Source organism: Phalaenopsis equestris, unplaced genomic scaffold (genome assembly GCF_001263595.1).
Source record: "Phalaenopsis equestris unplaced genomic scaffold, ASM126359v1 Scaffold234275, whole genome shotgun sequence".
NCBI classification, from domain to species: domain Eukaryota; kingdom Viridiplantae; phylum Streptophyta; class Magnoliopsida; order Asparagales; family Orchidaceae; genus Phalaenopsis; species Phalaenopsis equestris.
The window spans coordinates 12,147-39,522 of record NW_018252195.1 but is presented as its reverse complement, the minus strand read 5'-3'; the positions used below and the strand labels follow the sequence as shown (position 1 = coordinate 39,522).

Sequence of the window (27,376 nt, the reverse complement as noted above, 5' to 3'; positions counted from 1 at the left end):
ATAAATAAAATTGACATGATAAAATAATTGAATAATTTTTTTTCTAAACTGAAGCCAAATCATATGATAGACTGGAAAGTCACCGAGATTCTTCTCCGGATCTGTGACATCCCCTAGTTCTTCTTCCTTTGGATTCTATAATAAATGTTCCAAACTTGAATCATTCCTTTTCCACACCTCTTTGTCCGATTTTGTTGAAAAGTCCTATCTTTTTAACTTCTTTGAATATAATATTTCTTGATTTTTATCGAGAGTATTCTTAGGTGACTATGGTTGTCTAAAATGTAATTAACTATAGGGGCTTGCCCTTATATGAAGATTTTTCAAACCCAGCTTAAAATAAACCCTATTTAATTTTTCATATTAAATAGGAAAATTTGTCGGCAAATAAAATGGTTTCGCAGACCAAACGGACCTCATATATTTCTTAGTTTATTTGATCGAATTTTATCCTCAAGTCTTGTGTTTATCCCTCGGGATAGATACAAGATTTAAGGTAGAACGCTTTTTCATTTAAACTGTGAAGATTATGGGGTCAGTTTGATTTCATATTTTTTTAAACTTAAATTTATATGTAAATTAAAGCGTCCTTCCGAAGCAGACGACGAGATTTCGATTCCGGTGACCGACAGCTTCTGACGGACAATTTCCCCAACTTTTTAGTGCCGACAATATGATTAATTTTATTTTAAAGTTCTAAAAGTATTATGGTAATACTCTCATTCTTCCTCCATTTTTTAATAGTAGCAAGTGGTTGATCTAAAGGATTAATCTCCACTGGTTCTATAGGAAGTGGTGGCCTGGATCTTGAGTTTAATTTTTTTATTTTATATCTATTTTGTTTTTAATATTCTCATGGATTATATGGTTACAGTTTACGTTCATATTAAAAAAAAAATTGTATAGATTTTTTTCTTTGTGCCCTACCCATAACATGAAATCAAAAAAGAATCTCAAGGATGAGGAGGCTGCAGACAAAACTGTGAGTCTCTCATTTGGAGAAATTAGAAGAAACATTATATCTTCAGCTTATATAATTCTTCTATGGTGTTTCATCGAAAGCGTTAGCACCCATTGATGCAAATCACCTATAAAAATTTGCTTGGTTCTAACTTGCACCAATTCATCTTCTTTCTTGGTGCTTTGTTCGAACAAAATGTATGATTTCTAGTTTTAATAATTGCAATGGGATGAAGATATATGAATATGTGATTCTTGTGGATTATATATTGCTTAAAGTTGTAAATCCTTTCTGATTTGTTTAAAAGGTGATCTAGTTTTGTGTTCTTTACAAAACTATAAATCAATTATAAATCTCTTACATCTATTCTTCACATTTCATTAATAAATAGAGTGAGGTTGTCCCGTGGACGTAGAGCTCGTAAGAACTTAAACCACATTGTTTTGATCTTTCTTCATCTTGTTTTATCCAGCTATATGCGGTATTCACAATTAAAATTCATTTATATATCTCTTACGAGTTTTATCTTTACAATTCGATATGCTTTCTACAAATTGATAATTAATTCTTGAAATATTGTATAACTTTTATGTGTACAGAAGATTGTATTGTTGTGTATTAATTTTGATCTTGGTTAAGTATATTAAGTCAGCATGATAAATCACCTATTTCTCAAAAAAATGTTCTCACTACTCTCCAGCAATTATAGAATTACGCTACACCTGGTGCGTCAATCAAACATTCATCCATGACATAAAAAGGCACAGCTAGCTGACACCAACACATTTGTAAAAGAAATACATGAAACAAACACACCGTGCCTTCTTAAGCCAAGTTCATTAAGAACGTCCTCATTGCCAACTGAAAACATTGATGAAAAAATAAAAAACACTTACATCTGTTTATCAACAATCACATATGTAGATGTTGATGTTCCCCCGTTAGAAATCTGAAAAGTGCATAAAGAATGTTGAGCACTAACGCAGAAAGGCACAAAAAAACATAAACAAAATCATGCCAAATAATGAAATTCCTCTGGAAAACCATCAATACAGGGCAAGAGTATTAATTAACTGTTACTATTAAGTTTGCAAGTAAAATGGTCGCCACCAAGGCCATAAGGTGCATAATGAGACAAAAATCTTTACATCAGCCAACCTTGACTAGAGAAGTATCCACCCCGTCTGCTTCAAGCTCTGCCAAGGCGCTTTTCCCTAGAGAATCATCACCAACCTGGGTGCAGTTATACAATTACAAGTGGAATAAAGTAACCATACATAGAAGCGAAAGGTTTTATCCAGCAAGCGCCGGATACCATGGTGATGAGCTTAGGCGTCAAACCCAAGCGAGAAGCACAAGTCAAAGCATTAGCAGCATTCCCGCCACCAAACACCTACAAAAAGATTGCAGAAAGAAAGTTTACTACTCGCGAGAAAAGAATTTAAAAAAAAAAACGATAAAACACATTCGCAGTAATCATGGCCTCCATCAAATATTACCTGCAAACTCCTGCCACGAACCTTCTCATCGGGCTTAGGAAAAGCATCTACTATTGCGACATAGTCCACAGAAACCATTCCAAAACCCACCTAAGCCCATCAATCAAGTTTATTGATTTCAAGGAAATACAAACACAGGTATCACAAGCAAAAGTAATCAGAAATACAAGTGGAGAAATGGACTAAGAGAGAAGACGCACTACGATGCGATTCTCGGGTAAGGGAGGGAGATCAGAAGAGAACAGACCGTGCGTTTCAGACATCGACGATTCCGCCATGGATCTCCTTTTTCAAGAGAAGAAAAGAAGAGAATTCGAGAAGGGAAGATTTTGAAACAGAACCCAGAGCAGGGTTTATGGTTACTGCAGTTTACAGATGCTTCCTTCTGGCGACGATACCTCCAATGATTGTTTTCTAGCTTGTTTTTGCTCCATCTGAAAGCTCCATGCCTCCTGCCACCCAATTTTTATTTACTTGTGTATCTAACTCCTAAAAATTTTACCTTTTATGTTTATACCACTCTTTTATATTACATTAAAAAATATCACAATTTTTAATTTTTAGAAGTAAAATATATATTTTTTTTCATTTATGGATAAAATGGTATGCAAAATTAAAATTTTGTTGTTAGATATGTGACATGAATTACACTTTCAAATTTTGATGTCCATTAGAATGATATAATTAAACCTATAAGAGCTTGTCTTGTGCATAAAAGAAATGATTGGCTTTTCTTTTGAACATGTGGGTTCATAATGTGAATCTAATTTTGAATAAAAGACATAAGTGGTTTGTGTTTGATGTGAATGTGCTAATGGGCTAGGAGTGATAGCTTATATGTGTAATGCCACTTGACTCTCTTTCTAAGCTTATTTATTATTATAATATGATATGCAACAAATAAATATCATATGATATTTTATATTTAGCCAGACATCTAACTCCCGCAATACGTTTGTGATGATGAACAATTTGAATAATATTACTTGTTAAAGTAAATTATATAGACTACTACTAGTTATGATGTGATGTTTTATATGATACATAATACTAAAATGATACTCTTTAGTTGTGTCATATACTTTGTACTTGATATTGATACAATAGTGGTCGTACGCGAATTTATTTATTTAATTTCCGTATAGCAAATGTCTTGAAAAGATAAATTTTTAAGCATAAATATTATTTTATTTATTTACTCCTATTATATTTCATAGTTTTAAGAATGGGTAAAGCTACATGGAGTAAGGTTACTTATTAATTTTAAAATAATTTTACAATATTGAATTAATCAAAGTATTTCGGTATTATTTTTAAATAATCATAATATATTTATTTTGGAGCATATATATACATGTCAGACGATGATTTTCACTTTTTTGTTATGTTTGATGGAGAGCTTTAGATTATAGAAATTTGATGCATTGTAAAAGAAATTCTTTCTAAAAATGAGCATGAACATTATTTGTTGTGCATTCAACATAATATGACCCACCATAGTGTAGAGTTTATACAATTTTGGGTAGATTTTGTTCTATTAGAATAATAATTTTGAAGGAATTAATAAAGTATTGAGCTATAGAATTAATTGTAAGATGATTAATAAAAAAATGTTATTTTAAAACTCATCATTTTTTTTATTTTTGTGTACATTTTCGTTATTTTAAATTTTTACATATGAATTTTCAAGGATAAGAGTATTGTGATTTTTTATTTTTGGATATCAAATATAAGGAATAGCTAATAGAATAATGCTACTTTAGCATTGATAATGCATGGTATCTTAGAGGCCACGATATTAAATTCTTTAATGCAGTTTGCTAATGGCATTGCAAAGCTGGTGGGTGATGCATAGAGTAGAATGTCTACAAACATTGTAGATGTGAGAGCAAGGCATTTATATATGCTCTAAAGATTCAAGATACTCTGAAATAAAAATTTAAAGAAGGCAAGAAAAAAATAAAGAAGTAAGTATTGAAGTTAATGGCTCATAAATATTTTGTCATAATACTTGGGTTGATGTGAGATATGAATAATTAGATGCTACGTTTGCGAGCAATAATCGGGTGACAATTTATAGAAATAATTAAGGATTATGCTTGCTAGAAGATTGATAGAATTGAGTGGAATCAATTCATGCTATTGTGAAGGAATGGCATATAAGCATACATCAATTGACTATAAGGGTTGGGGCCAAAGATATAGGCAAAAAGGTGGTTGGTATGGCTCATACAAGCACACATTGAGTAGTTGTGGGGCATAAAGAGCTAGTTATGCGATGATGATGAAGAGAGGGAGCTAATGCTATGAAGTTAGGAAGGAATGGCTTATATGATGAAGCTTGGGTTGGCCACTCTTGTATTGAACATAAACATTCTACAAATAGCATTTGAATTAATGATATCGATAGAGTACTTTTGAAATAATTAGGGAAAACTTACAAGTTTTCGAGTAGAAAAACATATGCTACTTAAGAATTTATAAATTAATAAAATTAATGTAATAATGTGACTAGTTAGTTTAGATATATATCTAATTAAAAAGATTGATTAGTTCTTTATTATTGAAAGGGGATAGAAGATAAATACTTTTTTTTTGCCGACAATTTTATTAATCTAAACAATTCACTTAAGAATTTCAAAATTAGTTTAGATACATTATAAATTAAGGCGTTTTCTCATATATTTGAATTTATAATCAATTGTTTTAGTTTAATTGTTATAATTCATGAATAATTGAATAAATATTAATTAAGGACCTATATAGTAATAATTATCTTATAACTAATTTTGTTGAGATTTGTGTGAGAATGATGCTCTACGCTCATCTTATTACATATACAACACATACACTTATATGACACATGCAATGGTACAACACATGCAATTACATACATTCCTTATAAATGATCAATTGACCACTCCAATTACCTACCTAAGGACCAACTCAATCATCCTATCTTAGGCAACTCACTCATGACATTATAAAGCCATATGATCTTAAGGAATATCAATTTTGAGGTAATATTTATAGCTATGTTATTGTAATATCTAAACAAAAGTAATTTTCTTATTAAAAATTTATTATTATAATAGATGTATAAGTTATGCATTTTAAAATTTTAATAAATCAAAAGATAATATATTTTCTTTTAAGACATTAATGATCTTCAGAAAGATAAAATTTTAGCATCCTAAGCAATCAAAATTATAGCATTTAATCATTTGAAATCTTAAAACCTCTTATTAAAATAACCCAAGCCCTAACAAAACTCCTAAAAAATACTTGAAAGCTATATTTGAAATTAATACTAACCATGATTTCTCAATCAATTTATATGATGTTTTCTAACATCATTGATTTAATAATATTAACACAACTCTATTGATAAGGTAAACAATGCAAGGGTGCTAGTCTACCTAGAGGACTTATTCAAATTTGAAAAATACTACCACCTTTTTTTTTTCTCATGCACACACTCATCAAATATGTGTGAGTAGAGAAGGATTGGTCTGAGCTAGGCAATTTGTTTTGGGCTAGGCTAGCACAGATTGAGTTGTATGGCTCTATTTTATGGTATGATTTGAATAATCTTAGTGCAAATGGATTCATCTAGAAACACAAGATCTTTTTTAGGCATTTTTATTTTCCTTTTTTTAGCATATTTCTAGTTTGTTTTACAAAATATTAAGTCATTTGTTATGTTGTTTTGAGTATCGTTGGCATTCATGTTTCGTGTTAGAAGATATGGAGATTTACATACATAGCACATAAAATATTAGGTTTGTATATTACATATCAAAACTTTGTTATTTGCATAGATATAGCATATAAAATCTCAAAATAAAATAAAAAAAAGTATCCACCCAAGCACTATCTCATTGCGTCGCCATTTCAACAAAATGTCTCGTGAGCACCTAATCGTAGCCGACATCTTCATGATACTAGTAGGCATCTTATTGGTCCTAGTTGGCCTGTTTCATGATCCTGGTTCTCATCTTTTTACTCCTAGTTGGTCTCTTTGCATGATCCTATTTGGCCTCTTCTTAAGGGTCTCTTCAAGTCTTCCTAATTTTATCCTCGTTGACGACTTCTACTTCGAGTTCCATAAGCTTTATCGATAGAGATAACACTGTTAGAGGACAGATAAAAAAATTAAAATATTAAATCTATAAATCATAATATTGTGAGTGTCATGTAAGTAAATCTTTTAAAAATTTATATTTAGTTAGATAATATTTTCACCATCCCAATAATAATAAATTCATGTTAATATGATAAAATTTTTTAATAAATAACTTAAAAGACTCTAGAATGTTTGCTTGTCTTTATCTTATTTTTATTAATTTATTTTTTGGTGTGTTTATTTTTGAGTAACGTGCATATCTTTATGTATACAGATAATTAGCCTCAATAGGTTTGTAATAGAATAAATGGTATTTCTTGGACAAAGTCTCGTTTAACGGATACTTAAAGAATCACATGGATTTGAGCTCGTCATAAGTCCCATTATATATCTCGTCAGATCAATTAAACCTACCGCTCGGATAAAAAATTGACCTAGCGAATTGACTTGTCGGATTGAAGCGCCAAATATTACGTTCGCGGGAGTTATGACGCTGCACATACCCGTCTTTTGATTTTGCATCAACAAATGGTGATCATGATTAACAAATTGTCGAAGTATATAGGGATTTATGAGTCGTCTCACATCCATGTTGTGATCTTTTCAACAAGAAACCGTTAATAGATTTCATATCGTGCAGTTCATAATTTTATATTTTTTCTCTTTATATATTAAGGGAAATATACTTTGAGTCTCTCTCTCTCTCTCTCTATCTCTCTCTCTCTCTCTCTGGAAGAGACTAAATCGTCTTCTCCATCCTACCAAAGAAGGATTGTCGGATACAAAAAGAACTTGAGAATACCACTCTTTCTTTTATTCTCATAAAACAAGTTTCACGCGTATTGTATGAATTCATTCATATTACACCCCCATACTAGAAGAATTTAACCATTCAAATGAATAAATATCATTATGATAATGTCAGATTTATTAAAATATTCTAATCTATTTTAAAAATAGAAAAAATGCGCGTAGTTAATTTTTCTCCTATACAATTGGAATTACAAATCTAAAATATAAAATTTTAAAAAATAAATCTTAAGCTGAATCTCCAACACACGCGTCGCAGCAGATCCGAATCACCCCACTACCCTCTCATCCATCCGACACGTGTCCGTACGATATCATGATTCCTTGGCATTATCTGCTACGGACACCTGTCCAATTGTAAGACACGCGGCTCAATCTAAATCGTTCACGATCACATGGTCGGCAAGCTACGGGCGTTGAGACACGTGAGCCGGTCACACGCGCGTAAACCAGACCGCTTGTTTGGTCAATGGAAAACTCGATCACAGCCGTCGATTTCCTTAAGCGCGATTTGTCTGCCGGCCTATTAAAGCAAACCCCTCGCTCCATCTTCAATTTCACAAATCTGAAAATAAGCTCGAAAATTGTAAGAAGAGATCAAGAAGCAGTCGAGGAGTAGAACGATGGCGCTGAACATCACCCCCCAGCTCGGTTCCCTTCGCGGTTCCCCGTTTCCAGAGCAGGCCGGCGGTGGAGATCAGCCGACGGCTGTTTCGGCTTTATGGAAACCGGTAGCTTCTGGGGGTAACCTCCGTTGCAGGATTCGGCAGTCTGGAGGGCCAGATGTGGACTCGCCGACGCCGCCGGTGAGCCCTTGCCGATCGCCGATTTTGGGGGCCTTGCGACCGGATTTAACTGTCGCGTGCCGGGCTCTGATGTCGGATGCGGTAGTGGAGGAGGGTGTGGAGCTCGAGCACGGTGGAATGGGTACGGGGGGTAAGGGAAAAGGGGTTCCGGTTTATGTAATGCTTCCGCTTGATACGGTGAAGCCAGGCGGCGGCATGAATAGGAGGAAGGCGATGGTGGCGAGTTTGAAGGCGCTGAAAACAGCTGGAGTGGAGGGGGTTATGGTGGATGTGTGGTGGGGGACCGTGGAGAGGGAGCGGCCGGGGGTTTATGATTGGAGCGGATATGATGATCTGATGGATATGGCTCGCCGGATCGGCCTCAAGGTTCAGGCTGTGATGTCCTTCCACCAGTGCGGCGGTAACGTCGGTGACTCTTGCACGTGCGAACCATATCTTATCTTTTACTTCCTTTCATTTTCTCTGTTATTTAGTTTATCTGATTAGGTTCTTGATCATATTGCCGTACAAGTGAATACGAATTTAGGTTTTTGCTAGTCTGGCTTGAGATTTGAAATGGGACTCTTTGCATATCTACTGTTGCAATTAATTTTTAGTTCCTCGAAACTACGAGAAGGATTTCAGTTTATGGGTAGTTTGGGTGATGGTGCTATGTATGTAAAAAGTAAAAAAAAGCCCCTTTTTTATTTTGTGAAATGGAAGATATATTGAAAATTTATAATGTGTAGTTGCAGAAAAACTTGACTTTTTATTCGATGCTTTGTGGTGCAGTATACCGTTGCCGCGATGGGCGGTGGAGGAGATGGAGAAAGACCCGGACCTCTCGTACACCGATCAATGGGGCCGGCGAAACTACGAATACATCTCGCTAGGCTGCGACACTATTCCGGTGCTCAAGGGCCGAACTCCGGTGCAGTGCTACGCAGACTTCATGCGCGCATTTCGAGATCGCTTCGGCGCGCTTCTAGGATCCACAATCGTCGAGATACAGGTAGGCATGGGTCCTGCAGGCGAGCTCCGCTACCCTTCCTACCCCGAGCTTAACGGCACCTGGAAGTTTCCCGGCATCGGTGCTTTCCAATGCTACGACCGCTACATGCTTGCCAGCCTCCGTGCTGCCGCCTACTCAGTTGGCCATCCAGAGTGGGGCAATGGAGGCCCTACGGATGCTGGGAGTTACAACAACTGGCCGGAAGATGCTCCTTTCTTCCGTCGTGAACATGGAGGATGGGATGGGGAATACGGAGAGTTTTTCCTTTCTTGGTATTCCGGCCTCCTCCTCGACCATGGCGAACGTGTTCTCTCCACTGCCGCAGCTGTTTTCGCTGATACCGGCGCAAAGATCTCCGTAAAGATCGCCGGAATTCACTGGCACTACGGCACGAGGTCACACGCCCCGGAGCTCACTGCCGGGTATTATAACACGCGATTCCGCGATGGGTACAAGCGCATAGCTGAAATGATCGGACGGCACGGCGCGGTGCTGAACTTCACTTGTGTGGAAATGAAGAACTTTGAGCAGCCAGAAGATGCAATGTGTCGGCCGGAGGAGCTGGTGAGGCAAGTGGCCGCAGCAGCAAGGCGGGCCGGCGTGGGGCTTCCGAGATATGATGAAGCTGCGCACGAGCAGATCGTGAAGACGGCTACGGTGGCGGAGGGGGAGGACGGGGGGAAGATGGAGGCGTTCACTTATCTGAGAATGGGGCCGGATCTGTTCCGTGAGGATAATTGGAGAAAGTTCGTGGCTTTCGTGAAGAGTATGCGGGAGGAGGAGCGGTGTCGGGAGATGGCGGAGAGGGAGGCGGAGAGCTTCGTTCATGCCACCGTTCCGCTCGTCCAGGAGGCCGCCGTTGCGTTAACTAGCGGCTGAATAGGCGCCGGCGATGTATTTATAGTTGTCCGTCGATTTATATAGGGTATTTCGATCCCTAAAGTAGAAAGAGAAGGATGTCGTTTCATCTCCATCTTCGAATCAGCTCCAGCTTGGCTGTGGAAAGGCAATGGGTTGTTCTTCCGGCGCTGCTTATGTGAACTGTAACTAGTATAAAATCGGGGTAGTTTACCTGAACTTATATGGAACGGAAGTATTTATTTTTGGGTAGTTATGTTATATTTCACTGATCATTATTGGATCATTATTGAATAAAATTAGTTAAGTAATGGGCTTCTTGAAAGAAAGAATTGTTGGCTTGTGTCATTCTTAGTTGGAAAGAGGAGCTTCATAATAATGTTTAATTGTGTTATAGCTAAACTTTTAGATTCATGCAAAACAATTCTTATGTTCTATTTTTTTAATATTTAAATTATAATATTTTGGTGCATATTATTTTAAAACAAATGAAATGTAGTATATTTGATGAATCAAAATAAAAAAAAATGTTTTGATATTCTTTTTATATTATAATTATATAAGAATAGTGCGACATTTAAGTGAGAACTCCTTGTATTTATTTATAATGGGATCAATTTTATTTTTTAAAAAATAAATTTATTTAGTATATTTTGATTTTTAAAATAAATAAATGTGTTCAAAACATGTTTAATTTTTTGGGGCTTTGCGACGGATCTTGGGATTATATTGGACGTGTTCACAATGGTGAGACAATCGATGGTTCTGGCCTTGGTTTGCTTGCTCTGATCCTCCTGATGTTGGGTGGAATTATTGTCTACTTGACCCTTGCAACAGGGAGTTTGGTCGATCGTGCACTTTGTCTGGGTTGTCTTATGTTGTCTTGTGGTGGTCACTTTTAGTGTCTGTGTTTGACGGGCTTAGGGGTGTTCTCATAAACGATAATATACTTGCTAGCCATTTTTAACAGCTCGGTCAAGCTTTGTGGCTTTGCAAGTTTGCGGTCAAAACGAAACCTCTCCAACCTCACTCCTTGTGTCAGTGTAGCCCGAGCCATGTTAGGCTTCAAGTCCTTGACGTCCATGTTTTCGCTCTGGAAGCGTGTGATAAATGATCACGAGCTCTCATTGTCTCTCTGTTTTCGTTGCCACAGGAATCAGACACTTTTCTCAGGCCTCAGGGCACTGACATATTGTGATAGAAATAGTCTTATGAACTCTGCAAAACATGTGATTACCTTCCACAAGCAACATGTTGAACCACCTTAATGTGGTTGATATCAACATCATGAAGAAAAGCTTGCACTTGAGAACTTAAAAAGTTTTCGATAGGCATATAGAAGATTCGAACAACATGAGGTGATCGTTAGGATTCGACCGCACTTTGTATGATCATAAGACGGGCATCTTGAACTTCTCTGGAGGTTCAACTTCCGAGACCTATAGGGAGAAGACACTCCGGTTACCTTTATACCTTGGCCCGCACTAGTCGGTTTCTCTCATCCATAACAATAGTGCAATTTATATCATTCTTCGTTCCATAACCATCTGTTTGCCTTGAGATTAGTGCTGACATATTTTTCATATACAAGTTTAACGTGTTATTTGTTAAATTAGATTCTATTGTGTCATCAAAACAATGTTATTTTTAAATTGCACTATGTTATGTTCTCAATGTTTGTTCTCTTAGATGTTTAGTTTGTTATGCTATGGACGTTTATTTTATCTCCTAAATTACGTTATATTGTGTCATAGATATTTGTTTTATTTTTTAAATTGCATTGTAATAAATAGGGTCTTAGCTCCTTTGAATAACATTCAAACTGTACTCTAATCTCATTCTATCATCATTCAACTCATTATCACTCTATTCAATTCATATTTGATTTTTAGAACTTTTTAAAATCTTATTCAAATAAATGTAGGTTGTTACTGACTTTAAATGTTTATAATGTAGTAAAAGTTGTTGATATTTTTATTATAAATGAATTTTCATATATATATATATATCCAAAAAAATAAAAACCAACATATTTTCTTATTTTTAGTATCATAGGCATATAAAATTAAATGAAATTTAACGTTCATGGAACACAATTCTTGTAAATCTACATAGTTGAGACCTAAACTTTTATATTTACACACATAGCACACATATGCTTTAAACTCATACATAAAAATGTACTTTGAACCTTTTTACATGAAAATATGTATTTAAACTTTATAAAATGATAGTATATGTGATGTTAAAGATTCGAGCGCCATGCATATAAATATATATGTTTAGGTGTGAGATATCTAAATACATAAGCATTGTGTGCTATGTATGGAAATGCCCCAAAATTAAATTACTCTAACTATAACACAAAAATATTTAGATAACCCTAATACATGAAGAAAATATTACAATAAGAGTTCTAATATATTTTTGCGTCAGGATTCCAATCACTATCTATCCAATTAATGACTGACATATAAAATCCAAACCTACAAAATATTAAATAATTGAAGTGATTGTATGCCTTACCTATCCTAATTGAATTCATGACATCCGTTAATATTTGTTTCCATAATTGGGGTTCTCATTGAAGTTATTTATCCGGAGATTGGGAAGCCTCTAAAAGCATATCACTAAAGCCTCGGCGCCTATACAGAGTTCGTGCCTTCTTCCCAAATCACAGCTGAGTCATCCTCTGTTTTCATTCTACGAATTGTAGCTACAGTTCAGTCCCGACCAATGTAAGTGTAGAAAGAATTTCTTCAATTCCTATTATCTATCTTCCAAAAGTTTTTATGGTAAAGAAACGTCTTTGCTGCAATTATTCTTTCGAACCTTTGAAATGGTTCAAGGGAAAGCCGTTTGAAGCCTATGGACGCGGAGCAGTTGAGAGAGAATGCCCATATGATGGTGGATTTCATTGCCGATTACTACAAAAATCTGGAAAGCTTCCCCGTTCTGAGCCAGGTTAAGGTATGAGATAGCTCTTCTAAAACCCTTTGATGAAATGAAACGTCATGCTTCTGTGCTTTTATGGGTTTCTTTCGTTCTCTCTATCTTCTTTTTTGTTTCATTTTGATTTGTTACGAGATTTGTGTGATTGTAGCCTAATTATCTTTGCGAGCTTCTTCCTGATTCCGCCCCACAACGGCCTGAAAGTTTGCAGGACATTCTTAAGGGTCAGTTTTTTGCCCGGCTGATTTTTTTCTTGCGGAATTTATGTTTTTGATCCCTGTTTTTAAATAAGATCTGTTGTTTAGTGCTTCTGTTTTCATTTAGGACGAGGAATAGTTAAGCTTACTGAAGTATCTTGCATGCAGATGTTCATGAAAAGATCATTCCTGGTGTCACCCACTGGCAGAGCCCAAACTATTTTGCTTATTATCCTTGCAATAGCAGCATTGCTGGATTTCTTGGAGAAATGCTCAGTGCTGGCTTTAATATTGTGGGCTTCAGCTGGATAGCCTCCCCTGCTGCAACAGAGTTAGAGACTATTGTCTTGGATTGGGTTGCTAAAATGTTGAAGCTACCAAATCAGTTCCTTTCTTCAGGTAATTGGGATAATTTTTTCCTTCTATTGTTTTGATGTATATATACCTCCATTAATGGTTTTGAGTTGTTCAGATTTCTCATCCAGGATGAGCAGTATATACTATGAAAGAGAGGGCCTCAAACTAGGAACGAATATAATGAACTACCATCTTAGACAATAAGTATGAATGAATATTGAGTTGGTAGCCAATTCTCTTAAAAATTAAGTATGAAAGAATCTTAAATTTGATAGCCACCAATCTTGGAAATCAAAATCAAATTTGTATTACCCAAGGTTATTAAGGAAATTTATGCTCTACTCTTAAGATTACAATGCTGGTATGATCTTATTATCTTATAAATCTTATATCATAGTGTTGTTGTCATTTTTTTTTCTTATTAGAGTTCTTCACGTTTAATTATTATTATTTTTTGTAATCATTTGCTGTCACACTTAACATCCATATTTCTCATAGTTATGCTTTACATGTGAAAGCGCTACTACTTTTATCATTAGTGAAATAAATATCCACTTTTATTCACCTAGGTCAGGTGCACCAACTAAAAAGAGTAGGTTCAAACTAGTTGGTTTTAGGAGCGAAAAATGATTGAATAGGCTTTTGGTTGAGTTAAAGTTGTAAGTCGCACATTAAGCGTCAATTGGAGCTTAGAAGCACCAAATTTCCTAAACAAGTCACTCCATGTCGTACTCATTTGATTCAATTTGGTAGAATATTGATTAATGGTTCTCAGTGAAAATAATCGTCTTGTTTCTGCTCTAAACAATACTCATTTAAGGCACTCATATTAGGAGAGATGAATACTTGATAACTACACTCCAATTAAAGTAAATGTTCGACCACCATTGTGTAGCCTTAGAAAAGTGTAGCCATTCTATAGAAATGACCTTGACTCTCACCTATAAGGGGTTAAGTGTCAGGTAAGGGGCTGAGATTCTCATGTGAAATCTTGGCCAAAATCATGCATTTCTCTCCCTTTCTCACTTTGAATCCATGTGCTATCTCTAGATTCAATTTGTCCTTACTTTGCAAAGGGTCCGATGGAGTTTATTGCAAATAATCAACAGCTGTCCAAACAAACTCTTAATGTAATATTTTTGCCCCTCTCTTATATTGGATTGCCTAGTGGTACTATATGGGGTTTAACTTCTTTTCACTAAGCTATTTTTCATCAAATTTCTTTACGATGTGCGAGTGTGAAAAATGGTTCAAACCAAAGTCATTCTATTAACAATTATGATGATCTTGAGAAGATGCCTCGAAGTGTGAGGCATGAAGGTTTTGCTACCTTCAAACATCTCCAACAGATGGAAGATCGTCTCATTAATATGAACATTTTCTACTAGTTTTCTATAGTCAGATTAAGTACCTTGATGCACTCTTACTTTGCAAATGTTTTAAATGTTAAATATCTCTTTTAAATTGAATACATTGAATTGTTACAAATTTTCTATATAATTGAATTATTTTCATAACAGCGCTAGAATTAAAGCTTGAGACTATGAAGGAATATCTTTGCAGGGCTTGGTGGTGGAGTAATTCAAGGTACAGCAAGTGAAGCAGTTCTTGTTGCTTTGTTGGCTGCTCGTGATAAAATACTGAGAAGGGTTGGAAAGGAGTGTCTAAATCAACTCATTGTTTATGCTTCTGATCAAGCCCATTCTGCGTTGCAGAAGGCATGCCAGGTGTTCAAACATAAATACATTTCTAACTCTTCTTTTCGAGGAAGCCAGAGGTTTAAATGTTATTTGTTTATTATTATTTTTGCATAACTAGTTGCTTCATGTTATTTAGTAAACAAAATATGCATGCTACTTATCTTTATTATTTATATACGAAGGTAGCGAGCTAGTTTTTTACTCATGGATCATATCTTTTTGTAGTTCTGCAATATATTAAACTCTAAACCCTAAATTTCTCTTAGTTTGCACTCTAAATCCATATTTATTAGTCTACTCAACAACCTTCGATTACCACACTAACTAAAAGAGATGTTGTTATACCAAAAGCCTAGCTTAGCATTACTTTAGTGCCAAATGAACAAAATACATTTTCTTAAGCCAAACTTTGCTTTTAAGTTTTGCTAAGTGAAGAAAGAATTGTTCAAAACTTGCTTTGTATATTCGTAACATGGGCTTAAATAGAGTATTACAATATTTTACAAATACACCTCTAAAATTCTTCAATATTCCCTTTTTTTACCAATAGGACCCTAAATAAGGTTCAATTCTCAACAACCCCCCACACTAACTAAAAGAGATGTTGCTATACCAAAAGCCTAGCTTAGCATTACTTTAGTGCCAAATGAACAAAATACATTTTCTTAAGCCAAACTTTGCTTTTAAGTTTTGCTAAGTGAAGAAAGAATTGTTCAAAACTTGCTTTGTATATTCGTAACATGGGCTTAAATAGAGTATTACAATATTTTACAAATACACCTCTAAAATTCTTCAATATTCCCTTTTTTTACCAATAGGACCCTAAATAAGGTTCAATTCTCAACAGCCCCCCCCCCACCAAGATGAGCAAAATATATCTACTAAACCCATCTTGTCACATAACCTAGAAAAATGTAATGAAATAAGTCCTTTAGTGAGGCAATCAACCACTTGCTCTCTAGTGGCGACATTACTTAGCTCTAGTAGCCATTATTTAGCTTTTCCTTGATGAAGAATCTATCAATCTCCATTTGTTTGGTTCTATTGTACTGCACCGGGTTGTTGGCAATGCTTATTGCTGACTTTATGTCGCATCACAACATTTGAGCTTCTTGGTCCACCTTGACCAACAAGGCTCTCAGCCACATCTCAACAACTCATAAGTCTATGACCCTATACTTTGTCTCTGCTATTGATCTTGCTACTACAAACATTTTCTTGCTCTTTCAAGAGATCAAGTTGCCCCACCACTAACTTGCAATATTCAGAGGTCGATCTTCTGTCATCTCACAACTCGTCTAATTAGCGTCACAAAAACCTTCAATGTCTACATGTCAATTCTTCCTAAAGATCAATCACTTCCCTGGTTTGCTTTCCATGTACCTTGAAATCTAATACACTGCATGGATCCATGTCCTTTCCTTAGATCATGCATGTAGCTGCTCAACACACTCACTGGAAAAGAGATGTCGGCTCGAGTGTGACACAGATATACCAATCTCTGGTACCTCTCACAATCAATTGTTCTCCTGCTTTTGCACTCAACTTGGTCTTCGGTCAATTGAGGAGACTGCAGGTTTGCACCCCAACATGCATGTTTCTGGAGGAGATCTAGTACATTCCTCTGGGACAAGAACATCCAAAATATTTGCATTGTTCAAGATTCTTCACCTCAAATTCATTGCTCAATCTTACCTTTAGTTGGACAATCTCTGTCTTATCATCACTAGTGACAATGATGTCATCAACATATACAACAAATATATGGTGTGACATTTATGTTGTCGAAAGAACACCATATGATTTGCATTGATCTGTTGATATCTCATACTCACCATAATCTTTTTAAACTTGTTAAATCATGCTCGAGGAGACTGCTTCAAGATATACAATGACTTACTGAGCCTATACACCTTGCCCAATGTCTGGACTATAGTGAATCCTAGTAGTATCTCCATATATACCTCATTCAGTAACTCACTATGAAGAAACACTTTCTTCATATCGAGTTGGTATAATCTCTACCCACCATTCACTACCAAAGAAACCAGTGTCTTCATTGTTATCATCTTTATTACTGGCGTAAATATTTCATCATAGTCAATGTCATATGTCTAACTATACCTTTTCTCCACTAGTCATGCTTTGTACTGCTCCATCTTTCCTTCTAGAGTTTGCTTCACGAAAAAGATCCACTTACACCGAACTTCCTTTTTTCTTGTTGATAGTGACGCTATCTCTGATGTTCGTTTTTTATAGAGAGCCTTAAGCTCTTCATGCATAGTCGTTTTTCAGTTGGGATTCTCCTTAGCAACCTACCAACACTTGAGTATAGAGATAATATTCAAATATACAATGAATGCTCATTTGCTTTAATATGAAACCAAGTTAATAATGTCATGTTCCAACCCAAAATAATCAGGAGGATATCCCGCTAAAGTTGGGGGGTAGGAGAAGGAGAACCCACAAACACACATTTTACAGCTCTGGGATCCAACTTCTCCACTGATAGTTTGTTATCCTTCACAAAACACACATCCAAATATCTTCAATGAGAGGATCTTACTATTATCTCCTTTCACATATGAGAAGGAAACTTTCAATCTAACAACGCCGAGGGCATCCTGTTGATCAATTGAACAATTATCAAAATTTTTTGCCCTCATAAGTGTTTTGGAACATTCACTGCGATCATCATGCTTTGGGTTTCTTTTGAAGGTGTATATTCTTCCTCTTTGTTATTTTATTGTGTCGGTGTGTATGGAGACATTGAGGATGTATCTCTTATGTTAACAAGTATTTCTCAAATATTTTGTTGGTATACTTTCTCCATCATCAGATCTCAATATATTCACTACTGCGCCATATTGAGTATGTAATGCATTGTGGAAGTCTTTAAAATAATCAAACACATCACTCTTATTTTCCATCAAATATAACCAAGTAACACAAGAAAAAACAATCAATAAATGTCAAAAAATATCGATAATAATTCATAGATTTATATAAAAAATATGTCTACATGAATCTCAAAACAATTAGACGACTCGGGAGACATAAATGAACAACCGATTACAAGACCGATCGCCCGTGGACATTAATGATGAACAACTGCTAGATGACCGATGGATCATAGGCTGACAAGGAACGCATGGAACGAACGATCAGAAAAATCAGATTTTGACAAAGCGCATCAAGGAACTGTCCATCAGAATGATGATATGCTTTTTGCTCAAGTCGGTCGCTAGATAATCTTGCTCTGCACTGAAAATTGACTGAGTAAATATGGAACAAACGATCAACAAACATCTCCTGACCGGATGAGTCGATCGGTCTTATTTTATTCAATATTCCTGTAATATACTAAAAGACCCATTTGAAAGGTCAATGATGAGAGGATAAATCTATAATTTAATAAAACCTAGACCCATTCCTATAAATATGGGTCAATATCATGAATAATGTTACACATTCTTTACTATTTTCAGTGTGATATTCTATACCTTGGGTGTATTGCTCGGGCATTTTTGGATTCAACATTCTTTATGGTGTGTTATGCGTTGAAACATGTCATCAACAAGAAGATGTGCTCATAACAACAACAAGAAAATTCCAATCAGAGGAACATGACAGAAGTAACATGCACTAGGGAGTTCATGAAGGAATTTATTCAGCAAGGTCTGTTAGACCTGAGGACTCAAATGACTAACCGCATGTCAGGACAATTCACAGAGGTACTCAAAGAGATAGCTGCCCTAGGGGCGGTCCCAGTTCCAAGAGGAGAATCAACCCAACCAGGGGCACTCAACCCCCCTCATGGGAACCGCTAGCGAGCAATGAAAGAAGAATGATCCACCTGTAGGAGAAGCTTAATGATGTGCTATACCAAAATAACACTGGATCCACCCCTGGGGAGGAGAGGAATCAACCGATGTGAATCGAGGCACTGCGACAGTCGTAAAATGCTTTCTCACTGCAAGTCGCAGGAGCTCACTCCCCGGAGAGGTTTAAAATGCTCGTCCTAGAGCCATATAAAGGACGGTCGGTTCTCAATAACCACCTCGCGTCTTTTGAATATTTCATATGCCTGCTAACAATCTCTAACGATCTGTAGTGTAAGGTGTTCTTTAAAACGTTGAAATCGTCTGTGCTAAGATGGTTCAACGGGTTACCTGCAGGGGTGATCACCTGTTTTGCAGCGTTCAAAAAGCTCGTTTTATCTCAGTTTGCCGGCACTCAGAGACCCAAAAAGAGCGTCTGATCCTTATAGCATCTGAAACAAGGAGCCGACGAGAGCGACCGATTACAAGACCGATCGTCCATGGACATCATAGGCCTACAAGGAAAACATGGAATGGACGATCGATTACAAGAACGATTACAAGACCGACCGTCCATGGACATCATAGGCCTACAAGGAAAACGTGGAATGGACGATCGAAGAAATCAGACTCTAACAAAGTGCATCGAGGAACTGTCCCTCGGAATGAAGATCAGCTTTTTGCTCAAGTCAGTCACCAGATAATCCTGCCTTGAATTGAAAATTGACAAAGTAAATATGGAATAAATGATTGACAAGCATTTCTCGATTGAATGAATCAATTGGTCTTATTGTATTCAATATTCCCATAAAATACTAGAAGTCATTTCTGAAAGGCCAAAAATGAGAGGGTAAATCTATAATTTTGTAAAATCTGGACCCATTCCTATAAATAGGGGGTCAATATCATGAATAAATGTTACACATTCTCTACTATTTCCTACTGCACTCTTCTTTCAGTGTGAAGTTTTATACCTTGGCTGTGATTTTCATATATTTTTGGATTCAACAATAGAACTTGTAGAATAAGGTCCCCAAACATTAGAATGCTTCAAGAAAAAAAATAATTGAACTCCTACTCCCATAACTGATATAAGCTCTTAGTAGGCTTACCAAACTCACAAGCATCACAAATCAACTTTTGCTTATTTGCCTTTTCTTATAAAGAAGGATACATCCGACTCAATAAATTTAAACAAGAGTGTCTTATGTGTTTGTGATGTAGCAACAACACATCCTTCACGCTCCTCTCGGATTCTCCTACTCCAGCACTCTCTACCATAAATGTTAAAGATGAGTTCATTCCCTCTTGGGCCAAGTACCAGAGTTCACTATGCCATGTTCCATCCTCAAGTCTGACCAGCCCCTTTCTCTTGAAAGATCAACCTAATATCAAAAGAAATAACACATTTTAATTGGAGAATAATGACACTAATAGATAAAGTGTTCACTAGAAAAGGAAAATGTAAAATACTCGATAAAGTCATATAATTTGTACCCTTTAATGTACATTTACCAACTACATACTGTGTTATGGTATAACAGTTTGGATGCTCTTTGGTACTGTTAGAGGAGTATTGGAAGAAAACTCTCTAACAGTACTTGTAATATATCGAGATGCACTAAATTCTACTATCTATTCTAATGTTCTTGTGTTAGAAATAGATGAAAGAACATGTGCATCATAAGTACCTTTGTCAGAGTGAGCATAGACGACAACATTACCCTTTGATGACAATTAATTGGAAGCATCCCCAGCCCTATCTCATGTTGCTTGTTGCTTCTTCTTCAACAATCCGGACGCTCATGATTCTCATCAGTAAAAACCATACATGTTTCTCCCTCTTATGTTACCATTAGATCTGCCTCCCTTTTTTCATTTTTTTGACGACCAAGGCCTCCACCATCTCTATGTTCACCTGTCTCTCTCTTCTTAAGTGACCTAGGACAGGTCTCTCTTAGATGCCCAACTTCACCACAACTGTAACACTTGCAAGTTTTTCTTTGGACACTTATTATACCTAAGCTCGAGGCAGCCAAAGCTGATCGCACACTCGGAAGTCCCTTCGGCTTAAAGCGTAGCTTCATGTGACATTCTCCTGTATCATTGCAGCAATGAACTCATCTGTGAAGGGATAATCGCCTGAGCTAGGAGGAAATATCTCCTCTGATTAAAGATTGAGTTTAGATGGGTCAGAAACTGCATAGTCCTCATATGTGCAAAATCTCTCTTTTTTACACTCATATCGCCACAGCTCGACATCGGTGAAAAGTGATCAAGATCTGCCCACAACCGCTCTAGAGCTATGGCGTATTCTTGAATCAATTTAGCACCCCGTTCTACTGCTTCTATCTCATGCTGAATTTGGAACACCCTCATGTGGTTCTCTTTCCTAACACAAATTCTCTTCAAATTTGCCCAGATGTCCCTCAAAATTCGAATGTCATCTACTGGGAATACAATTGACAGAATTATCGAGTTCAGCAGTTAGGTGTAGAATGCAGATTAAGGTGTCTGTGGTCCTCCGCTTATCCCCCTCAACATTATTAATCTTTCGGTCATCCCTGGCTACATATTCCTCTAGTCTCTCCCCTACTAGAACAACCTTGATCCAACGGGATCAACTTAGATACGTGACTGATTCATCAAGCTTCAGATCCACAGGAAGTAGGTCTAACTTCACCTGCATCGGAGCACATGCTGAGATAGTGGCTTCTGTCGAGACATTAGCTCTTTGTATGAGCTTGGCCAAGACCTTCAGATGTTCGGGATTTATCTTCCCCAGAAACTTCAATTCCTTACTTCCCGCACTATCTCCATCTCCTGACAGCCTTAATCACAAGAATCCATGCATAGATCACACATATCAAATAACAAATCCTTTGTGTTAGTATGTTGTGATCCTGTCGTTGCCTTTATGGGTCTTGCAAACACGGAGGAATCGAAGATTGAGACTTTGTTGGATGGGTCGCGCACGACAAAGATTTGAACTGGAGTTTCAAAGATCTTTATATGCCACTGCCTCGATCCCGTCATTACTTTCTTAGTTAGCTCTAATTGTGACTATATCGCTGCGATCCCATCACGACCTCTATGGGTAGCTCTCATTTCGGTTGTATCGCGAAGCTCCGAGTCGCGATCGTGTCTTCGTCTAGCTTCGCGAGGACGAAGAGAAAGGAAGTGAAGTTTTTGGTCTTTGTACGCCCGATACCGAGCAATTTCGTCAAGCCGCGATTTCGTCTTCGTTCATCTTTCCGAGGACAAAGAGGAAGGAAGAGATGTCTTGGGTCTCTGTATGCCCGATCCCGACTATCAAGGGTTAGGGCTTTGATACTATGAAGAAAGAATTATTCAAAACTTGCTTTGTACATTCATGACATGGGCTTAAATAGGGTATTTCAATATTTTACAAGTAAACCTTTAAACTTCTTCAATATTCCTTTTTATCAATAGGTAATAGTATGGTTCAATTCTCAACACTAATCGTAACTATACCTTTGCTTAACAACTTGGCTAACGGTTAAAAGATTGGCTAGGCCAAAAATCATCTTGATGAATGATTTTAAAAATATTGGCAGTATAAAACTATAATAGTCAAGCATAGAATAAATTGATATTTTAAAGTGTAATAGTTATAATGGATAATTATTGTGTCATTTAAGCCTATTAAAGATTAATCAATAGTTAAAGTTATAATTTACATGCATTAACTAATGTAAGCCTAGAATATTTCCTAAATACATAAATAATTAGAACTCAAGAGTTAATTATTCATTTAAATCAAATAAGGTATAAGTAGGGCTTTGTTAAGATAATTGAGTTATTAAAATTATTAAATTTTGTAGTATAAGATCATGAAATCAAGTATAGGATAAATAGCTCAATAAGTTAATTAATGATGTTAATAGGTAATTAATGAGTCATTTAATCTAATTAAAGATTAATCAAGATTTTAACTAAGTTTATTAATATATATCTACAATAACTATTATAAAATTTTTATAATTCATAAATTCATAATTACCTAAACTATAATTTGTTATTCCTTTATGTTAATTGAGATTTTATTAGGGTTTAACAAGATAATTAAGTAGTATAACTATTAAGTTATAATAATTAGTCATACGATTATTAATTAATGCTTTAATAACTTTATAAAATAAAATTATCAAGATCGTTGCTTCTAATTAAGGTAGTCTTGGCATACTTAAAGGAACTTAACTAACTTCTATTAGTCAATGTTTAAATGCTATTTACTAAGATAAGTTTTACCTAATTATAAATTATGACACCATGATGGGCTAAGCAAATTAGTTCAATTTAAAAGAAACAAAACAATATTCTCAACCTATCTTTTTAACTATAACAACAACAACAACAACAAAGCCTTAATCCCACTACGTAGGGTCTGCTACATGAATTATTTTTCTCCATTGCGTCCTATTTAGTGTCATATTTTCATTTAGTTCTAGTAAATTAAGATCATTTTTAATACAATAAGCCCAAGTCTTCCTAGGTCTACTTCTGCCTTTCTTAACACAAGTCGAATCTAAAACATCTACTCTCCTAATCAGATCATCAGATGGTCAACGTTTAATGTGACTAAACCATCTAAGACGACTTTCTCTAATTTTGTCCGTCACAGGAGCTACACCAACCCTATCACGAATATATTCATTTCGCATTTTGTCTCTATGTGTAAAGCCACTCATACACCTAATCACTAACCAAATAATTTATCTTTTTCACTAACCAAAAAGATAGTGTAAACCTATCTTTTTCACTAACCAAATAATTTAACCCCACCTAAAGCTTACCTTATTTGGCTTAACTTAAGCACCAACCAAAGAGAGCCAATCTCTGTTATCCTATCATATCATAATCTCCTCATCTTTATTGGGCGATTATGGTTTGCGGACTATTATGGTTTCCTTCTTCATTATTTAATGCGTGCTAGCATCCAATCAACTGAAAAAAATGATTTAATTCTATTTTGATGTTCAAATCTTGAAAATCACTTTTTTTTTAAATTTTTTTATTTTCCAGAAAGATAATATTTCCAGTTTTCTTCACCAGCTCACTTAAAAATCTACATCTTATCGCATAAGTTTTTATTTTGTATTCCAAAACTTATAAATATTGTTAGATTGCAGGAATTTATCCAGAAAACCTTAGGCTTTTAAAGGCTGAACCAAGTTCAAGCTATGCACTTGCTTCTGACTTACTCTCTGAAGCAATTGCCAACGATTTCTCATCAGGCTTGATACCCTTCTTCCTCTGTGCTACAGTGAGAAACACTTGTATCTTCTTTATTAAGTATTTTGGCATAAAATTTCCTTAAAAGTTTATATATATATATATACATTACTATAATAAAAAAATGACTGAATCGAGAATTTTGATTCCTAAACATGCATATGAAAACTAAATTTTGTTTAATGTATATTTGTAGGTTGGGACAACATCTTCTGCTGCAGTTGATCCTTTATCTGATCTAGGGAAGATAGCTACGGTAATCCACATGCTGATTTGGTTTCTTCCTCCTTTTGCTTGCTAAAACACATGTTAATTCTGTTTTATGTAAATTTTTTTGTCTTGAATTTTAACCATATTAACTTTTTTTTTTCTTTTTTCTCCATTCTTGTTAATTGATTTATCCTCCCTTTTTTGGCTTATTCTGCCGTCTGTTTTGAATGTCTACATCACTTTTAAGTCTATTTTCCAGTGGCTTTTGTATTAATATGCATTTACTGCATAATCTCTTTAGAAAAATAATTTCATTGAATGCTTCTTATCTATTATATAAATTTTGCTTTTGATTTCTACAACACACAACTTGGCTTGCACTGACTTTTGTATTTTCCAACCTTTAGATTTATATATTTTGCCATCATTTGTCTTCTTAATGATATTGTTTAAATACACATTGTGATGCGGAAGTGTCTCCCTATTACGAGTAGAATGCGGGAGCAAACCGTGGCTCCCACGGTCGCTTGAAGACCGAACCAAGCAGCCTTTTTTTAGTTTCCTTTCTAATTTTAGCCAATTTCCTCCTTTACTTTCAGTCATTTCCAATCCTTTCCTATAAATGTGTTGTATTAGGGTTTAGAGGGGATTTTTTTGCATAAGTTTGTTAAGGACAACCACTGGCATCTTATTTCTCCCGTCCAAGGGATTGTGTGGTGCTTCAATTATATTTCTCTCTCGAGGTGGTGATTATCTTACCCTATTCTTTTCACATCCTCCCAAATCGCTCCCGGCTGCCCCTTTCTTGTTGTAACTGTTCGGAGCAACTTTTTTTTGGTTGTTTTCTACAGTTAATGCTTTACAGCCTCCCTTCCCCGCCTCGTTGCCATCCTGCATTGCCGCATCCATCCTTCTCCAACCTTCCCGCATCACTCTCAGTCGCCAACCTGTTGTGGTAAACGACGACAATAAAGCGAAAAATTGGAACGAGAAAATTCACAAATAGAAAAAAATACACAAATTTACGTGGTTCGGCAATTTTGCTTATGTTCACAGAGTTGCAGATGTTTTTATTACTCTGAGGAATTACACTGTCGTCGATCGCCTCGACGATTACAAGAAACAACTTCCCTCCCCCTCTCTCTATGATCACCTACTCTCTCTATCTCTCTACCCGAGAGAGCAACATCCGAAGGACTAGGAAGCATTGCCTTGTGATACCATCTTCCCGTGAGCTGCACAGTAGGAGAGCACTAAGGGGTGCAACAACCTTGCGATACTTCTTCTCCTTCTGCCGTGAGCCAACTTCGAAGAAGAACACAAGGGGAGTCGTAGACGTGCGATTCTTTCTTCACCCGTAAACCAACACAGAAGAAAAATGAGGGAGAGCAGGAAGCAAGAATTTTTCTTGCAATTTTTCTCCATTTCTTCTTCAGCAAGCTTTTAATGGTGGCGGGACCTACCAAGGTAAAAGAAGCAGGATTTCTTTTGGCGGGAGGCGGGGACAGTTGAAGAAAAGGATGATGCAACCATCAGATGATACAACTAGTGGATGATGCAGCATGTGTACTAGTCTCCAAGTGAGATATTTGTTGAATATGTGGAGACAGGTCCACGCGAGGAAAAAAAAGCAACTGTTCCCGCCTTCTGCCATAAGTAATTTCGCTTCTTTTGCCTTGGTAGGTCCCACCACCATTAAATGCTTGCAGAAGAAGAATTAGAGAAAAATTGTAAGAAAAATTATTGCATCCTGTCTCCCTTGTTTTTCTTTTGCGTTGGTTTATCGGTTAAGAAAGCATTGCAGGGCTACGACTCCCCTTGTGTTCTTCAATGTTGGTTCACGACAGAAGAAGAAGAAGTATCGCAAGGCTGCTGCACCCCTTAGTGCTCTCTTACTGTCCGACGCACGGGAAGATGGTATCGCAAGGCAGCTCTTCCTATTTCTTCGGCTTGCTCTCTTGGGTAGAGAGATAGAGAGAGTAGGTGATCAGAGAGAGGGGAGGGAAATTGTTTCTTGTAATCGTCGAGGCGATTGAAGACGGTATAATTCCTCAATGTAATAAAATTCTCTGCAACTCCGTGGATGTAGGCAAAATTGCCGAACCACTTAAATTTGTGCGTTCTTTACTGTTTGCGAATTTTCTCGTTTCAATTTTTCAAATTTTCTCGTTTTATTGCCATCGTTTGCCACAACACAACCCACATTGCTGCCATCCCTAAAATAGAAAATCTGTCGTTTTCCTACTGTCCACCCACCATTCCAACTTGCTGCTGCCTAGACTACAGCACCTCACCGTCCTAGCCCTCTGTTTTGCTGTCCAAACTACCCACAACCCTTTTCAGCCACTTATTTCTGCTCGTTGACAACCTAGCCGAACTCCACCACCACGAGATTGGGCCCTAATGTGAGTGTCTTGTGTTTGTTGTAATTTTTTTTTTCTGTTACCCTCTTTTTACTTTTTATATTATGGTGGGAAAACCCGTTTTTTACTTTTTATATTATGGTGGGAAAACCCGAAGAGGGAGAGATGAAGAGAGTGACGAGACAAAATCACTTCTTCGCTATATTAATATGGTTTTAGAGATTTGAACAAAGGGTTGTTCCCGAGTAACATTACTTTTATTGTAGGCATGTGTCAGCACAAAAAAGAAAGAAAGGCTGTTTTGGGGGGGGTCGCCCGTAAGAAGCTGTCGGCAGCCGGAATTGAAATCCCGTCGCCCGCTTCGGAAGGACGTTTTAATTTACGTATATATATGTATATAATTTTAGAAAAATATGAAATCAAACTGACCTCATATTTTTCACAGTTTAAATGAAAGAGCGCTCTACCT

At 36.3% G+C, this 27,376-nt stretch overlaps 3 protein-coding genes across 5 annotated transcripts in view; 2 read left to right on the top strand and 1 right to left on the bottom strand.

The window, feature by feature from the left end:
- The window catches only part of LOC110038895 (sulfofructose kinase-like), a 35,331-nt gene extending 32,510 nt beyond the window's left edge, over positions 1-2,821 (bottom strand). Inside the window, exons 1-5 of the mRNA XM_020743813.1 lie at positions 2,661-2,821; positions 2,461-2,550; positions 2,277-2,354; positions 2,120-2,194; positions 1,858-1,910 (exon numbers count right to left, since the gene is read on the bottom strand). Coding sequence (XP_020599472.1) covers positions 1,858-1,910; positions 2,120-2,194; positions 2,277-2,354; positions 2,461-2,550; positions 2,661-2,738 — 374 coding nt within the window. The 5' untranslated portion in view covers positions 2,739-2,821. The remainder of the gene's footprint in view (positions 1-1,857; positions 1,911-2,119; positions 2,195-2,276; positions 2,355-2,460; positions 2,551-2,660) is intronic.
- Positions 2,822-7,948: 5,127 nt separating this feature from the next.
- LOC110038896 (beta-amylase 1, chloroplastic) lies at positions 7,949-10,380 on the top strand. Its single transcript, XM_020743814.1, has 2 exons — positions 7,949-8,624; positions 8,974-10,380. The coding sequence occupies exons 1-2, from the start codon at positions 8,020-8,022 to the stop codon at positions 10,070-10,072; spliced, it is 1,704 nt and encodes a 567-aa protein (XP_020599473.1). The 5' UTR covers positions 7,949-8,019; the 3' UTR covers positions 10,073-10,380.
- Positions 10,381-12,650: 2,270 nt separating this feature from the next.
- Positions 12,651-27,376, top strand: part of LOC110038897 (tyrosine decarboxylase 1) — a gene marked incomplete at its 3' end in the record, with an annotated part of 25,322 nt that continues 10,596 nt past the window's right edge. For 2 of the 3 annotated variants that reach the window (XM_020743816.1, XM_020743818.1), the window contains 7 exon segments: positions 12,651-12,789; positions 12,901-13,021; positions 13,155-13,227; positions 13,369-13,599; positions 15,121-15,284; positions 24,225-24,365; positions 24,531-24,590. In XM_020743816.1, coding sequence (XP_020599475.1) covers positions 12,788-12,789; positions 12,901-13,021; positions 13,155-13,227; positions 13,369-13,599; positions 15,121-15,284; positions 24,225-24,365; positions 24,531-24,590 — 792 coding nt within the window. 3 annotated transcript variants of the gene reach the window in all.

Bases quoted from the DNA above. Each gene is read 5' to 3' on its own strand.
- LOC110038896 (XM_020743814.1), top strand. From the start codon at position 8,020: ATGGCGCTGAACATCACCCCCCAGCTCGGTTCCCTTCGCGGTTCCCCG. The intron at 8,625-8,973 runs GTGCGAACCATA...TTTGTGGTGCAG, and splicing joins AACGTCGGTGACTCTTGCAC to TATACCGTTGCCGCGATGGG.